General features: G+C 33.8%; 1 protein-coding gene across 6 annotated transcripts; it reads left to right on the forward strand.

Moving 5' to 3' along the window:
- Nucleotides 1-5: 5 nt before the first annotated feature.
- LOC143076715 (uncharacterized) lies at nt 6-9,740 on the forward strand. 6 transcript variants are annotated; one of them, XM_076252558.1, is made up of 4 exons: nt 6-109; nt 211-301; nt 3,811-3,887; nt 6,694-9,740. In XM_076252558.1, exon 4 carries the CDS (start codon nt 6,712-6,714, stop codon nt 8,536-8,538), a length of 1,827 nt encoding a protein of 608 aa, XP_076108673.1. In that variant the 5' UTR covers nt 6-109; nt 211-301; nt 3,811-3,887; nt 6,694-6,711; the 3' UTR covers nt 8,539-9,740. The 6 variants fall into 6 exon arrangements, with proteins under 6 accessions (XP_076108673.1, XP_076108676.1, XP_076108677.1 ...); XM_076252560.1 differs by adding an exon at nt 1,315-1,474 and having other exon boundaries at nt 108-301; XM_076252559.1 differs by adding an exon at nt 1,717-1,806 and having other exon boundaries at nt 109-301.
- The last annotated feature ends 6,666 nt before the right edge of the window (nt 9,741-16,406 follow it).

Consider the following 16,406-nt stretch of genomic DNA (forward strand, 5'->3'; position numbering starts at 1 on the left):
GTCCTTGACCTAAAACCAGACGAAGTGCTGTGCTACACAAATCCTATATCACAGTGTGACAGTGTTTATGAATATGACTAAGTTATCATCGGAGTATTTTTTTCGTATAGTTTATACATATATAACACAAAAAAGATTATAAAAACTGATTCACATGATTTTTCTTTTGGTTATAACTTGTTTCCGTTCTCTTATCTTATCACAGCTTAGCCTGGGGTCCTGGCTAATCTTGTACGACGCGCAGCCGGGCCGGGAAATCAGCTTTGTTCAGTCATTAGCTAGTCATCAACATCATACTGAGGTATTTTTCTTCTTGCATTTGACATGAACTAAATATTGAAAAAAAGTGTTATAACAGACATATATATCTGTGTAAATATGTCTCTGGTTATAAGATTATAATAATCAAGCAGGGGCAGATCCAGCCATTTAAAAAGAAGGGGGGGGGGGGGGGGGCGGTTCTCAACCCAGGATAAAAAGGGGGTGTTCCAACCACATGTCGGCAGATCCAGAACTTTTCCTAAGGGGGGCCCGCTCCAGTTATGCTTCAATGATTCCCTATATAATCAACCAAATTTTTCCCACGGGGGGCCCGCTGACTGACCCAAGAGGGGGCCCGCTCCAGTCATGCTATATATTCAACCAAATTTTTCCCACGAAAGGGTGGGCCTGGCCCCCCCTGGACCCGCCTATGTCTCCATTCAAATGCATTGATCGTCCAAAAAAAAAGGGGGGTTTAAATAATTTTTCATTAGAATTTAACAGGACTTTTTGGGTTCTGTCTGTCTGCGACCCCAAAAAATTTTTCAGTTGCATAATAGTATCATGTTGCCTCAGTCGACAGTTGGTTTTAAGATAATAATTTTAGTATAAGCATAAGGTTTATAACCACAAAAGGAAGGTTGGGATTGATTAAAGGGGTTATTGTTCCAACAGTTTAGGAATTAGGGGTAAAAAAAGGGTCCCATACAAGCATTTTTGTAGTTTCCAGACAATAACTTGTGTTTAAATATATATGAATCTCTCTGAAATTGAACCACAAGTTTCCATACCACAAAGGGATGGTTAAGATTGACTTTGGGGGGTTATGGCTCAAACCATTTAGAAAAAGGGGAGGGGGGAAGAGTTTCCTGGTTAATGGACAATTAAGGTAGATGGGGTGTCTAAATTATAATCCATAGAATTTTTTAATAATTTGCCAAAGTGTAGTTTATCTGTTTATATCATGCTTTTTAAAATAAATAATAAAAAGAATGGGTCATTGGGGGTATTTTCACGCTACACAGTGTTCAAAATTTACAATTTTTTTTATAGATTATGCATGGAAAACCCAATTTTCTGCAATACAGCGTAATCTACACTATAGAATTTTGAGATATCATATATGGGAAGATGGCTTTAATAGAATGCTTTCAGTTAAGAAAAAGAAATAATGGGGTCACTGGACCCATTTTCTTGCTACATTATAAAATAGGTAAATTCCTAACACATCTATTGTAAAAGTACCTTAATCTGAATGATCTGCCCTTGCATTTGAGTTGCCTTCCCTTATGTTGCAAAGTTGGAAAAAAATAGATCAAACAAAAGTTTTCTGATTTTTGTAAAATACAACCATTATGGCATTAATATAATAAAACATGTCATTTTCTATATCAAAGTGGAAGTTATTACACATGAATTACCTACTACTCTAAAAATTTGCACATTCTATTGAAGATCTAGACCTTGTTTTCTGGTATTTCCAAATCCAAGATGGAGGAAGACACCCTATCTACCTTAAGACAATTTTACAGCAGTATAAGGGAGGTAAACCAATCACATTTAAAGTTAACATACATTGTACACAACATTGTACTTAAAGTACAATGTTGTGTACAATGTATGTTTGGATTTACCTCCCTCACACTACTTGTTAATTGTATAAAGAAATGTTGTATTGTCTTGAGATAATTAGCTGTCAATTTATTTTTATAAGTTACTATTATTGCGAACCCAATTACACCTTTCCATAGATTAACCTGATAGTTACCTGTCCATTTAAACTTTTGGCAGTTCTGTAATAGTTATCCAACGAGGACGCGGTGTGTCAGTGTAAGATCACCTGATGGCCGGAGGCCAGAGGGTGATCTAACACTAACACACCAATTCCGAATGGGATAAAATTGAGAATAGAAATGGGGAATGTGTCAAAGAGACAACAACCCGACCATAGAAAAATACAACAGCAGAAGGTCACCAACAGGTCTTCAATGTAGTGAGATAGCTATTTTACATCCCAGTTGTTTAAGTTGAGACGAAAAAAACATTTATAATTCATAAAATCTAGTTTAGAACGCTACACAACCATTATTATATACTTTATATACCGTATTCCTAATGTATACCCTTAATGACCCCCGAACACGATGGGTAGATATGAAACAATGTCAACACGCCCCACTGGCCAACCGGCCCACTCTGGCTTACCGACTCACCCCACTTTTGAAAAAGTGTAAAATCAAAATGGACAAATTGAACAATTGGTCTGACAACTCACTTATTACATATCATATGTATTAACGAAAAGGGTTTAAACCCCACTGAATAAAGCTCTGCCAACCCGCCCAACTTATAAAAATATCTTGCTTCCTTTAAGTATGTTAAATTACTGATAGTTGGTATCCAGTGGTCCTGGTGTAGTGGTATGTGTCGTGGGTTGATATGCTAAAGTCTTGAGTTCGAATCTCAGCATATACACTGAATTTTTTCTACGTAAATTTTGATAGATGGTCTTTTCCGTATAATTAATTATAAGTTTTATAGTGAATTTGACATTCCCGCCTAAATGTTACAGAACAAAGGAAAGCATGCAAAACAAAGAAACTCAAACTGGGGTGATCTGGCTCAGATCACCCCTGTTAGAACAAAGTAGCTGGGATGTAAATTGTCCGATCTAACAAATACAACGGGTATTGTTCTCTGTGTAGTTTATTCACTGAGACATTTAAATTTCTTCTAAGAGAAATCTATAACTCATTGATTAATCTACCTGAGTAAAAAGTTTATCTGCTAAATAGATAAAAATAACAGGTTTTAAAAAATTTAAAGGTCTGAGTGAATAAACTACACAGAGAAACAATACCTATTGTATTTGTTCAATGGGACAATAGAACTGCCTAAGGGAGCTACCATTTGATTTTTATGGGAGGGCTAGGATGAAATTTGAAAAAATAGGCAGGACAGGAGTTTTGAGTAAAAAAAAAAGGCAGGATGAGACACTAGCAAAAAAAAAAAGTCAGGACGACAATTTAGGTAAAAAAAAGTCAGGAAAACTAAAAAAAAAAGAAGGCAGGACCGAACAGAGTGAAAAATAAAAAGGCAGGACAGAGATTACAGCTAAAAAAAAATGCAGGACAAAATATTTCATCCTAGCCCCCCCCCCCCATAAAAATCAAATGGTAGCTCCCTAAAGTTTAAATGGACAGGTAACTATCAGGTGAATCTATGGAAAGGTACAATTGGGTTCGCAATAATTAATATTAATTTTAGCCATGATTACATGTATATGTCAATACGTAACAGTGGCGGATTCAGAACTTTTCATAAGGGGGGCCCGCTTCATACATGCTTCAGTGATTCCCTATATACTAGTAATCAAGGTTTAGTGGTATTGTCATAAAGTGCCTTGAAATGAACAGTTATCTATGGTCATGGTAATAGCAAATCCTTGGTTATATCAAACATCAAATTCCCACACAAAATGTTATCACACACTTTAGGTGCTAGTACATGTACTTCTTAAAAAAATCTAATTTTTGACATCTTTTTCAGAGGTGAAAGTTTGCTAACAGAATAAAGAAATTGTATTTATTGATTTATTGGAGACAGTTCTTAATATATTGAATCAGGTAATTTTTTATGCCCCTGCCGTAGTGTAGGGGGCTATTAAGTTTTACCCTTGTCAGTGGCGGATCCAGAACTTTTCCTAAGAGGGGCCCGCTCCAGTCATGCTTCAATGATTCCATATATAATCAAATTTTTCCCAGCCCCCCCTGGATCCGCCTATGCTTGTCTATACATACTTATGTATGTCAGAACATATTTATGTCCCATATTGGTTTCCATTCTTTTGCCTTGACCATATGTTATGAAACTGGTACACAATGCTTGTTACCACAAAACAGATCAAATTTGAATTTTGGTGGTGTCACTTTAACCGTTCATCAGTTATGCCCCTTTATAAATGGAAAAATGGTTGAATTTTTTGTTTCTGTTCTCTTACCTAAGTTTTCCTCAACTAAATGTAATCACACTTATACACAGTACTTATTTACACAAAACACAGATCAAGTACAAATTTGGGTAGCATCACATTTACAGTTCTTCAGTTATGTTCCTTTATAACTTATTATGATATGCAAGCGGTGGCATCCATTCCCCATTTATTTTATATGTAATTTTTAAAACTGTCAATGAATTTCTGAGTTATAAGTTCAGCCTTCAGGAGGAATTTCAATTTAAGACCAAAGTGGTAGCCATAACCATAACTGGTATCACTTTTTTTTTTAATTAACCATGGACACTATAGCGAGATCTACCTCATCATGTTGGTTTCCTTTTAAATTATAAAGTTCTATTAAATCAAGGAAATAAACAAGTTTTTGTTTTTTATGCCCCCGCCATAGTGGAGGGGACATTACGTTCTACCCTTGTCTGGACGTCCCAAAGTTGGTTTCCCTACTCTAACTTTAGATTGCCTCAACCAAATTTTATGAAACTTAAATACACAATGCTTGTTACCACAAAATACAGATCAAGTTGGAATTTTGGTGGCGTCTCTTTAACTGTTCTAGAGTAATGCCCCTTTAAAGATGGAAACATGCTGAATTTTTGTTTCCGTTCACAAACTTAAGTTTGTTTCTACCAATTGAAATGAAACTTATACACAATACTTATTAACACAAAATACAGATCAAGTTTAAATTTTGGGGCTGTAACTTTGATTGTTCTAGAGTTATGCCCCTTTACAAATGGAAAAATTGCTGAATTTTTTGTTTCCATTCTTAAACTTTAGTTTGCCTTGATTAAATGTTATGAAACTTATAAACACAATGCTCATTACCACAAAACATAGATTAAGGTTGAATTTTGGTGGCATCACTTTAACCGTATCAGAGTTATGCCCCTTTATAAATGAAGAAATTGCTGAATTTCTCGTTTCTGTTCTCTTATTTAAGTTTGCCTCAACCTTGAATGTTATGAAACTTATACTCAATTGTTATTACTACAAAACTCAGATCAAGTACATATTTGGGTAGCCTCATTTTAACTGTTTTTGAGTTACATGTATGTCCCTTCATAACTTTATATGATAGACAAGTAAGGGCATCATGTGTCCCATTTATTTAAAAAAAAAATCTTCAACTGCACAGCACATGTATTGCAAAATATAGTTTTATGATCTTTGACCATATTTTTTGTGTGTCAGAAACCTACTTATATTATGTCATTTTTTTTTTATCACAATCCAAATTCAGACATTACAAGCTTGAATGTTGTGTCCAAATTTGTCCCAACTGTTCAGGGTTCGACCTTTGCAGTCCTATCAGGCTGTGATTATCGAAACATTTAATTTTGTTTTGGTCTTTTTTCTTTTTTTTATTAAACTATAAGCAATATGTAAACTATATTTATGTATTGAGTAACTTTATGGTGTAAACATGTATGTCTGTATGGCAGTTAAAAATGTACATGTACCTGATCTGACCTTGACTTCATTGCATTTTTCATTGGCCAAGATCGCGGTCTATGTAACATCCTAAATAAGTTTATTTCTTTTATACTACTAGTACAGCAATAGGTCAGCTGTATTTGATGCATGGAATACATAAATATGTCAATGATGTCAGTATTTTTTTCTAATTTTGTAAAATATTACATAAATATATATGTCAATGAAGTTAGCAACTTTTTCTTATTTTGTAAGTTGCATATTCCTGGTTAAGTTTGTTTCTTTGATGCTAATTAGGTCAGCTGTATTTAATGCATAGAATGATTGTAAGGAGTACATATCATTCCAGCACGGTTCATCTGACCTTTACCTTATTTTCATGGTTCATTGAGTGTTTGATCTGTTTCTTGAATGCTATAAGCAATAGGTCAACTATATTCGTTGTATGGAATGAATGTAAGGTGTACTTTCTTGCTTGGTTTATCTGAACTTGACCTCATTTTCTTTAACCATGTTAAGTTTATGTAATACTTGAAGTACAACAAATCTAAAACTTTATAGTTATAGGACTATCAACATAAACATGATAAAATTCAATATAAAACAAGCGAGACATTTCAGCATGTGTACTCTTGTTTAATGTAAGCTGTGATTCAATAAATTTTGATTTTTTAGGCCAAATTAAGGCTTTTGTGGCTCTACTCCTTTCATATTTTGCTCATTGTATAACAGCTAGAAGAAAAGAAAATTGGGAAAAGGTCCCAAAAAGGTTAATCTATATTCACAAACTGTTCATGATCACTCGACAGGCACTGCACCAAACAAAATGTACAGAGATTTGTGGGGTTTCTGGATTGTTTCTGAATTATATACAGAGTTAAAAAATACTGCATGAATTAAGTAATAAATATTTTTTAAAACTAGCTTTGGTTTCATTTTGAAAAAAAATATACAAAATGTTAATAAAAAACTTCTTTTTTCAGGAAGTTGGCAATTTAAAAATGTTTTGTAACCCATGCAGAAGACGGGACGTGGAATCCAAATCTACAAGTTGGTGCAGTGATTGTGAAGAGGGTCTTTGTAGCAAATGTTTAGAGGATCACAGAGTTATTAAACTTACTAAGAACCATCATGTAGTGGACATGACAGAACAAATTTCCCCTGAACATTATAAACTGTTGTCCATACCTAACTGTGAAATTCATGAGGACCTAAGACAAGATATGGTCTGTAAAGATCATGATTTGATCTGTTGTCATCAATGCTTCCAAAGCAGTCATAAGTCTTGTAAAAATGTCTCTCATCTAGACATGGCAGCAAAGGGAATCAAGCATTCAGATTGGCTGAAAAAATTAGGTCATGATTTAAAAGAAATGGCAAAAGTTAGTCCCAAATTTATTGAGGAAAGAAAAGTGTCAAAGGAAGAGTTGAAAAATCAAGTACAAAAAATAAAAAAGAAAATAGCCAATATCAAGTCTAAGTTTATTCAGCATATAGATGATTTAGAAAAAGGTTTGTTGCATGAACTAGCAGCTGTGGATAAAGATGGAAAAGAAGAGTCAGAAAAGGAGAAACAAGAGTTGATGAATATGGAGAAGGAAGTCCAAGCTGATCGGACTGCCTTAGAGTTTGTAACTGCCAATGGTTCTGAAAGTCAGATATACTCATTTGTACAAAATCAGTCGGAAAAACAAAAAGAAAGAGCGACAAAGCTGCAGAAAATACCACCTAATTCAAAAGTTAATATTGAATTACATGAAGCTAGTCATGAGATTGAGGCTATCAAATCGTTAGGATACTTATCTGTCAATTATGAAAAAGTTACCAATCCATTCAGTGCACAAGGCTTGACTATATCTGAAGAGAGCTTATCAAGAACTGGAAAAAAAGATTTTCCTGATCTCCTGTTAGAAAAGGAAGTGCAGATTGACCCTAAAGATTTCCTTGAAGAAAATGAAGTAGTCGATGATATGGATTTAGAAGTACACTGTGCCACAGTTACAGATGATAATTATATACTGGTAGCAGGGAGGTTAAGATTGGTGGTCAATGAAAACTACAAAACAGTCTTACAGGTTGTTAAATATGATGAACACATGAATTATCTTCAGAGCTGTCGCTTAGAATCAATAGATCGTTATAGCCATAGGTATTTCGGCATACTTGACATAACATCAATACATAAATCAGATATGGTGGTAGTTGTTTATCGTTCAGATGATAAAAGGAAAATGATATTCATAAGCAAATCAGAAATGAAGAAAAAGAGGTCTTTATTAGATCTTTCAAATTATACACAAATTTGTTCAGGTTCTCATAACAAAAGAATTTATCTGCATACAATTAATGATAAAAAGGAAGTTGGCATGTCAGTGTTTAATGTTTTTGGTTGTCGAATCCAAAAATTGAATATCAGAAAGTCATTTGATTCCTTCATTGTACAACCTGAAAACACTCTCTTGGGATTGAACAATAAGACTCTTTACTATCTAAAAGAAGATAGCACAGAAATCATGTCATATAGACCTATTGGATTGAATGCTTTTACAGTGGATCATCATGGAAACTTATTTATGATGATGGCTGATGGTGTCCAAGTTATGCACCCAAAGAAGGACTTAGAGTGTATCCATATGGCTTTTTTGGGAACATTTGATGACAACTATGTCGTTGAATTTAACAGCTTCAATAATAATCAAACAAGACTACTATTATTGACAGAGAATAGACAGAAGAATCAAAATAACAAGAGCTTGGGGAAAGTAGGATACAGTGTGTCAAGAAATACATATTCTGTGAAATTTCTCTCCGAGTTGCTAAAGAAATAATTGAGTACAACTGTATTGTTAATGATACACACATTATTATCAAAATATAAATTATATTTGACTTTTGTCAGTCTGAATTAAGTGGGAAATTCTTAACACAGTAGAACAATTTTTATGGCTTTTACAAACATGATAATTTTGCAAAGGTACATGTATACTTATAATTTGAACTTTGGTATTCAGCCATTTTTATATATTAACTGGTAGTCATTGACTAAGGAGGTAATTTATATCAAGACACACTTGTCTAGTGCCTACACAAAAGAATATATTTTTTTATTTTAAGATCAACTCTATCTTAGTGCCAGTTTGAGCTGTTTCAATTAATCACCTATTATTATTAAAGATTTATCTTCTACCATTTTTACAGAGATGCACAAGTTTTTTTTCAAAAGTGTTTTCTAAAACCCTGTTGACAAATGGTTGAACCAAAATTTAATGCAATCAGTGATTTTCTTTTTTCATGTTTTAATATGAACTGTTATCAGTTGTTGTTATTAAGTAGGAGTCAAAATAGATGCAATAGATGTACGTGTAAAATAAGTCAACAAATATACACTTCCAAACGAAGTAGGAAGCTCAGCATTAAAGTCCTTATTTGGTCAAAATTATGTTTGTAAATGACTTCAAAATTTAATAGAACATAGGTAAGTATTAGATATGTAGATACAAATAAAACAAAACTGATGTCATGGTTTTATTTTTATGACATTTGTATCATAGATTTATATAACCAAGCTCTTGGACAAGTTTGGAAATCAGTGTTGATCTATTATTTTTGAAATATTTATGTCCCTATGAAACATTAAGCATATGGAAATTTGCATACTAGTTAGCGCTCTAATTTGTTCAATTATTCCCAGATTTTATGAAACTTAAATCATGGGTTTATATCAGCAATATCTTTAGTGAGTTCCAAGTTCCAAAATCAGTGCTGATCAATAATTGTTAAAAGAGTTCTGCCCCTTGGAAACAGGGACGTAGCTAAAAAGAAACGATGTGGAAGCAACAAATTTTGGGACCCTATAGTATTATGCAGAAAAATGTTTTTTTTTTCGGTTTTCGGTCATAGGACAGTTAAAAGAGGAGCTTTATGTAGATAAAATTTATGAATGTAAAACTATTAATAAATCTTCTGAATAGAGTAATACATAAAAAACAGAATTTACTCAAAATTGTCCAAAATCTGCTCTTTGGGTCTGGGCAGAAACAAACTTCTCTATTACTTTGTCAACATTCATACTGAAATCCCGATGAATATACAGTAATGCTATGTAACTGTCGTTGTTCATTGTTGATCGTACATTTGTTTTCAATAACATACGTAGTACCATGACTGATAGATCTCAGGGCCATCATGGCATGGTAGCACTCGCGAGATGTTATAAGCCAGCGTACGTGTTGGCATCGAGCGACCTCCCAATTGAATTCGTCAAAATTACATGCCAAGTCAGTTTCGTATGTTTCAAACAAGATTGAGATTTATTCGTTTGGATATTTCCTACAACACGATGAAGCAGATACAGCGCAAAGAAGCGATTTTCTGATAATACTTGATGCGACTCCACTCACCAGTTCCCTTATCATATGGTCTATGAACGCAAAACATAATGAGACTTTTCAATACTGTTTTGGCGTGGTTGCAGGTTGATTGGCCCCTGTAGTCTGTCGACCACATTGCCTAACGATATCGAAGGGATCTGATAATTCTAATGCCGATTGGTACATCTCATTCCAAACTGATGAACTGTACACTGTAAAATGTGCTTCAAAACTACATGTCTTAGACTGAGTATTACAAATTCAAATCTTGTAAACGATACAAGTTACCTTCCGATTTTGTCATAATCTCCACAAAAAAAATATTTTGAAACCAAATGTCGTTATTTAATGCCATTTCATCAATTAAAAAAGTGACAACATAGGTTTTTCCTTTAACATTCAATTGATAAATTTTCATTTTGCCATTTCATTCTTGCATGCCGAATCAATGTGCACGCAACTGCGTGTTAGCGAATAGGGAGCTACGATCTTTTTCTGCATGACTCGAACACTTGTAACTAGGTTGTCAAACTAATATCCGGGATAGATGAAAAGACACAAATAGTCTCCGAACGTTAAACAAATATCATAATCATAATAGTCTCAGATAATACATGCATCACTCTGTCCGATTCCGATTGACTAACTCATCTCTCTCTCTCCTCTCTTGCGCTTTTTTTTTTTTTTTTTTTAATTGAAAACGACGTGGATGCACGTGCTGTCGTGCTTCCGGGTAGCTATGCCCCTGGGAAATGTAAATTATATGGAAAATTGCTTTATGACCTTTAATGTGTACATTTCTTGCCAGTACTTATGCAATTTTTAATATAGGTTTATATTACCAAATATCAAATAAAGTTATGCCCCTTGGAATGTTAATCATACTGAAAATCAGATTGTATTTGTTTTGAAGCCTTTATTTCTCTAAGATGTTACAACAATGTACAATGTAATTTAGTTTTAAAGAACAAAAAAGTGCTTTATTTAATAACTATTGCTTTTGTACCTTGGATAGATAAAATATGTGCAATGCTGTGGGACATTGGAACTCTGTTTTTTTTTAAATTTATGTACATAATTCATACAGCATGGTATAAAGGAAAACCAAATATGAAATACAGCAATAAACAATAAGTACTCGATTTTTTTTTATGTTTTTGTTCATCAGCACCATGCTTTGCTAATTTATCGGCTAGTTCAGTACCCCAAACTCCTTAGTGAGAAAAAAGTAAAATAACAAAAATACCGATCTCCCAGGAAAATTTAAAACTGAATGTCCATAATCAATTGTCAAAATAAAAAGCTCAAAAAGGTAAACAATAAACTCATCATAAATACCAGAATTGAAATTTGCACGTTTAGTCTACAAATGCCTCAGCAGTGACGCTCGAATAAAAAAATGATAAAAATGCCAAATAAAATACGAAGTTGAAGAGCATTTAGGACCAAAAATTCCTAAAAGATTTGCAAAATACAGCAAAGGACATCTATTCCTGAGGTAGAAAAAAAATCCTTAATATTTAAAAATTTAAGACTTTTGTAAAACAGTTAATTAATAATTCTGACCATATCGATGATAAATCATGTCAACACAGAAGTGCTGACTACTGGGCTTGTGATAATCGGTATCAGGTCCGTTCGCGCCCAATATACTTTCGCACCCTACACGTTCGCACCTCGCACGTTCGCACCCAAGGTCCGTTCGCGCTCTACATGTTCGCGCCCAATTTTAATTCAAATTCCAGTTGAATAATTGGAAAATCATCATTGTTGTTTTTAATTGCTTTCGTGTAAATACTGAATGTATTTATAGCTTGGTATGAGTAAAAGATTGAAGATTATAAATGAAAAACACAAAAGATAATTGTTTTTAACAGCTTGGTCCCTTTGATCTGAAACAATGAAACAATAAAATATAGCAATACACTATTATAACCAAAACATGATAAAATTTATTCTAGACTCAAAAAAAAAAAAAAACGTAGTCAGAATCTCACTTCATTTTGAAACAAGTCAATGAAACAAAGTTATACATGTTATAGTAATACACTAACCAAAACATGATAAAGAGTTATTCAACACAAAATAAAACGTTGACAGAATCCCACTTTATTTAGAAAGGAATATTTTTTTTAACAATACACTGTCCAAAACATGATTAAGATTTATTCGAAATCATCGGCTACACGTTATTTTTGCAAGCAGAAACTTTACATTTAATGATGCTTTTTTAAGCAAACATTACAAGGGATAATCAACAGAAACATACTTCATGTAATATAATTTTAAATTTCACAAGATTCCGACATCACTGATGGGATTAATCAGTAGATAACAAGCTATTTATAGGGAAAACGGTAGTATTTAATTTTCCCAGCATTAGGTTGGCCTTTTGTATACCCAAGACAGGGCGTAGGAAGTCAACTTAAGAGCGCTGTGATTGGATGTAAGGGTACAATATATTTTTTGTTTATCTATGAATAACTGCAGTGTGTATATTTACAATATAAATTTTGAAACCTATTGAAATATTTTCTAGAGAATTATTCGAAAAGATTTGCAAAATTTCATAAATTTGGTGCAAAATGACGGTGGGCATGGATAACATAAACAAGCTCCGTTGGAAGTTGGTCATGATACTATTTGGCTTTAATTTTTAAAACACAATAATAAAGTACTAACACAAAATATAACTGTTTTATCCAGGTTTTTATCTTAAAAAGTGGTAAATTTAGAAAATGTTAATATTGTCGCCTATGGCAGAATAAATAGTACCGTTTTCCCTATATATAGTGTATTAATTTGTAAACAAAGAAAATGGCGGTGAACTATGAAAACCGGTACCAATTATCTGAACTGAAAAACATGTATACCTTACCATCAGCACCTTATAAGAAGGCACAAAAAACTAATGAAATGCTCATACCATCCGAAAAAATAGATCTGTCACTGTGTAGGAAAGCTGCATATTGTACAATATTTATTACATCTCGTGAAAGAATGCATTTCTGGCTTCATGCATTAGGACAATCGATAATCATAGGTAACAAAAATAACCCCTCAGTCAAAGTAGATTGGCACGACTCTACTGCACAAGGCATAACAGAAAGAACGGAGTTTGAAGTACACTCTTCCGAAAGTATTGGGGATTATGAAGGGGATAGTTTTTTACATTAATGTACAAAGTTATTGTGTACCTGACCACAGGTAAAATAATGATTCAAGGGAAATTCTTTCAACAGTGGTGCTCAAATGAATTTGAAAAAACATTACAAATAGTTGAAAACTTGTCATCTAGTTCTGAAATGACCACTCCAAAAAGTCTTCAATTTGAAAACGGAGAAGATGATATTGAGTCCTCCACGAATCACCATACCATTCTAAAAAATGCACCTGTCAATAAAATCATGGAAATTCAATCTAAAAATTCAGAAACCCTTTCTACAAATTTAGAAATCGTATCAACAAATTCAGAAATTTTCAAGAAGATCAGATCAAACTTAAAACTCCACCGGTACTGCAGACAAAAAATGAAAATATCACTATCAATACAGACTCAAACAATAGTATATCAAATGATCCACATTCAGAATCCTCTCAGATTCAGCAGAGGTTAACTATTTTAGAAGAAAGCACGATTAATATGTCATCGGAAATTTTCAATGCACATTCAACTATAAAAAACTTTGAAACGTTACTCGGTACGAATCTCCAAGGGCTTAGAAATGATATCGTCAAAGATGTGCTAAATTTGATGAATAAAGTTGAAACTTCTCCCGAGTCTATAGAAACACTAAAACAAGTCCATGCAAGAGAGCTTAAAATGCTACGTGAAAAAATACAAGAATCAGATATTGACAAGAAGAAAATAATTGAAAAATTTGAGATAGAAAAATGTCAACTCATGAGTAAAGCAAAATAATTGGAGAAGAATAGTTATCACACAAAAGAAGTGTTTCAAGCAACGGAGGAAAAGCTACAGAATAAGATAATAGTTCTCACTGAAAAACAAACTGAACTAGAAATTCTTCTCCATGAAAAACATGCTAAACTGCAGGAAAAAGACGCCACAATTGAAAAATTACATGATAGGCTTCAAACAGTAAAAGAAGATATATTAGGAGGCCAATGGTCAGCTGTGAATGGACAGCAATCCAAGAATGAGTCATGCTTAGAAACGTCTGGTTTCAAACACCAGTCAAATTTGCATCACAATGCAAAGAGTTCAGCATCAAGGGATTCAGTGATTCAGGAGAAAGAAGTGTCATTCACTGATTTTTCCACTCTCAAACAAAACCCTGTTAAAAAAAGGTTATCTTTCATCATAGTTCCATTCCAAAGTTCATTGATATCAGGCGGCTGACAGCATCTTTTCAGTTAGAGGGTCTGGCTAAAAGAACCGCCACATTAGCAGACCTTGAAGGATATATTCAACAGTATGAAGATCTGACCGACAGTATCGTAATTTGTCATGTAGGAACAATATTAATGATATACGACATTCACCTGATGTGGTATATTCCGCAGTGGATAAATATGTAGAAATAATTGAAAATCTTGAAAGACTTGGCGCAAGAATCGTCATCTCATCGCTTTTACCATGTAGGACAACTAGGCTTGCTAGAAATATTTGCCAGTTCAATGAAACATTGTACTCAAAAATAAGAGACAACAAAAATGTTACATGGTGTGACAACTCTAACTTTTTTCTTGACAGCACATCATATAATGTCAAGTTGAATCTTTATGACAAAGATGGTCTTCACATTAACATTAACGAAGGAACAAGAGTCTTGGCAGGAAATTTGAAAAAGACCTTACATTTTGTGCTAAATGGGAAGTGGCCTTCTTACAAAAAAAAAACAACAAAGTAACAATCAATAGTACATTCAGTAACAAAAGCTACCAAAACCATGGTTTCTATGATGGCTATGCTAAAGAATAAATGAACAAGCACGACATGAGAAACAACAATGTTAATAACAGATTTGTAGATAACAAGGATATGAAAATGATCGAAATGGTTGTAAACACTGTTGGAGCCCTTCAAATGTTCAAGAATTAACAAGTCCCACCATATTTATGTATAACTGTCATATATACACAATGATTATATAGTATTGTTTATTGTACCTATGATATATTTTATTTTCATTTTTCTTGTTTTGTTTTCATTTTTCTTGTTTTGTTTTCATTTTTTTATTTTTATTTTATTTTTTATCTAGTCAATTGTCTTGAATTTTTCTAGTCATAATTTGTTCTTTCACGTTTTTTTTTATTTATTGGTTTTTTTTTTGGTTTTTTTTTTCAAAATTTAAAGGATACACATTAAAAAAAAAAATATTGCTGTTGAATCCCTTATAATTCAAAGAATGTTAAAAAACAAATTAACAATTAGTTCTTGGAATGTTCATGGTTTGTTTTACAGGGAAGATGGTAATAGATACTGCAAACTTAATGACCCTGATTTTTGTGAAAATATAAATTCTGTTACCTTAATACATCCTGTTGGAAAGATGCGTGGTTCCGTCTTCAGGTGAATCCTCCTTCCTCGGCTGTTTCGGCGCTGTCCACTACAACCTCCAGAGGTGCGCCGACTGGGGTGATCAAGTCCCAGCCCGAAACCACTTGGCTATCCATCCCTGCCTCTACACTTTACTGCTTCCACTGTTCTGACCTTTTCCTCCATAACCACATTGATGCTGTCTCTGCCTCTTTACACAAGTTCCCTATCAGTTTACTTCTTTCCCCTCCAACAATACCAAGTGCTCTCAATGCTCGCCACATAGACTGTCCAACAAACCCTCTGCTTCCCACTTCCACTGGAAATAACCAAACCCGCCATCCATTGTCTCTACATTCTGCAAGTAGATCTTGGTACTTCAGTCTCTTTCTTTCGTAGGCATCTTCTATTCTTTCTTCCCATGGTACAGTTAGTTCCAGCAGGATTGCCTGTTTTGTTGAGGCGGACCAAATGACGATGTCAGGTCTCTGGTTTGTTACTGCAATCTGTGGAGGGAATTGTAACTTCTGTTTAAGATCTACCAACATTTGCCAATCAGTTGCTGTTACCAATACACCACTTCCTTCCACCTTCTTCTTCTGACCTTTCTCTCCTTCCTTAACAAAATTGACAAAAGTAAGTCCTTCCTTGTTTTTCCTTGGCTTCCTGATGTTTCTCTCTAGGGTGTCTGCTAGTGTCCCTAATACCTTGTCGTGTCGCCATGTATACCTCCCGTCTTTCAAAGCACTCGAGCATGATGATAATATGTGCTCCAAGTTTGCTGGCTTACCACAAAGAACACACTTTGGGTCGTCTATCAATC

This window comes from Mytilus galloprovincialis, chromosome 5, assembly GCF_965363235.1.
Source record: "Mytilus galloprovincialis chromosome 5, xbMytGall1.hap1.1, whole genome shotgun sequence".
Classification (NCBI taxonomy): Eukaryota; Metazoa; Mollusca; class Bivalvia; order Mytilida; family Mytilidae; genus Mytilus; species Mytilus galloprovincialis.